This window comes from Nicotiana tomentosiformis, chromosome 7 (genome assembly GCF_000390325.3).
Source record: "Nicotiana tomentosiformis chromosome 7, ASM39032v3, whole genome shotgun sequence".
Classification (NCBI taxonomy): domain Eukaryota; kingdom Viridiplantae; phylum Streptophyta; class Magnoliopsida; order Solanales; family Solanaceae; genus Nicotiana; species Nicotiana tomentosiformis.
The window spans coordinates 53,011,312-53,012,872 of NC_090818.1; the positions used below are offsets into that span (position 1 = coordinate 53,011,312).

Here is a 1,561-nt window from a genome sequence, read left to right on the forward strand (position 1 = left end):
TGAATGCCAATGTGCTCGCCTCCTGTATTTCTCAAATCTTTTCATTGGTATTGGCATAAATTCAACACCCCTCTCCATCAATTCTGATGCACCTCTATGCCTTTCAACAAACCTCTCTGTCATCTGTTTGAATGACATCCGCACCATGGCAGTGACAGGCAATCCACGTGCAGACTTCAATAACCCGTTGAAAGACTCTAACACATTTGTAGTCACAGTTCCCCATTGTATGCCACCATCAGCATGTAATGTCCACTTGTCAAGCTCATGTCGCATCAATCAATGATAGGCTCTTTCGTCTTCCTGCCTGATAGATTCCATGCGCCTCCTGAATTTGCACTCTTGGTTATCAGTTGCAGCCATCCACATTAAATCATGCAAGTCCTTATTGGGATGTGCCTTCTGAAAATTGGCCTTCAGGTGCCTCACACACAGTAACGGTGGTATATATACGGTTCTTGCCATTCAGGCAAATGTGTACAAAACTTAAAATACCGCCATGCCGATAAGATATTAAACAAATACCTGAACGTTATTTGACAACATGCTCCTTCAAGTGGTTCAAAAATAGCGTCCACGTCTCTTGGCTTTCATTGGCACAAATAGCAAAATTCAGGGGAAATATTTGTCCATTAACATCTACTGCAATGACGATCAACAGCTTAATATCATACTTTCCATAGACATGAGTGCCGTCTATGGATATTACCGGCTGGCAATGCACAAAACCATCAATTGCTGGTTTGAAGGCCCAGAACATGTATCTGAATATATATTCTGGTATTCCCGGACTCTGCTCAAGCTTCCATTCAACAACAGTCCCGGGGTTAAAATATTACAATGCGGTCATGTACCTGGGTAGAGATGCAAATGACTTATCCCAATCACCGTAAACAATTTCAAACGCACGTTTGCGCCCGAGAAATGCCTTTCTTTTGGTAATGATACACCCATATTCCTGGTGGACAGATGTAATACATTCTTTGATCTTGTACCTTATGGAGGCTTCAATGTGTGGAACCACGACAAGAGAAATCAAGTCAACATCCAAGTTAAAGTGATTCCCGCTGAATGTGTCCATTTCACAATTGTGGGTGCCAGTGTATTTACCCACAACCCACATATTTATTTTCTTCTTCCTCGCAGGTAACATCAACGATGAGGAAGGTCGTGTATTGATGGAAGAAGCCCAAATTAAGCAGAGATGGCAGTCATATTTTCACAGACTTCTGAATGAAGAGGGAGACAGAAACATCGAGTTAGGGAAATTGGGGCACTTTGAGAGTCAACAAGACTTTAGGTACTGTGGGCGTATTGAGGTAGAGGAGGTCGTGGGAGCAATGCGTAAGATGAGCCAGGTCAAAGTGACTGGACCAGACGAGATTCCAGTAGAATTTTGGAGGTATGTGGGTAGAGCAGGTTTGGAGTGGCTGACTGAGCTGTTTAATATTATTTTCAGGACGAAGAGGATGCCAGATGAATGGAGATGGAGTACGATGATCCCGCTGTACAAGAACAAAGGGGATATCCAAAATTGTAACAACTATAAGGGTATTAAGTT

The 1,561-nt window shown here is 42.7% G+C and overlaps 1 protein-coding gene across 1 annotated transcript; it reads right to left on the reverse strand.

The window, feature by feature from the left end:
* Positions 1 to 532: 532 nt before the first annotated feature.
* Positions 533 to 1,081, reverse strand: LOC138895609 (uncharacterized). The gene is made up of 2 exons (XM_070180317.1): positions 855 to 1,081; positions 533 to 764 (listed from the first exon to the last, which is right to left on the reverse strand). Exons 1-2 carry the CDS (start codon positions 1,079 to 1,081, stop codon positions 533 to 535), a joined length of 459 nt encoding a protein of 152 aa, XP_070036418.1.
* Between the last annotated feature and the right edge of the window lie 480 nt (positions 1,082 to 1,561).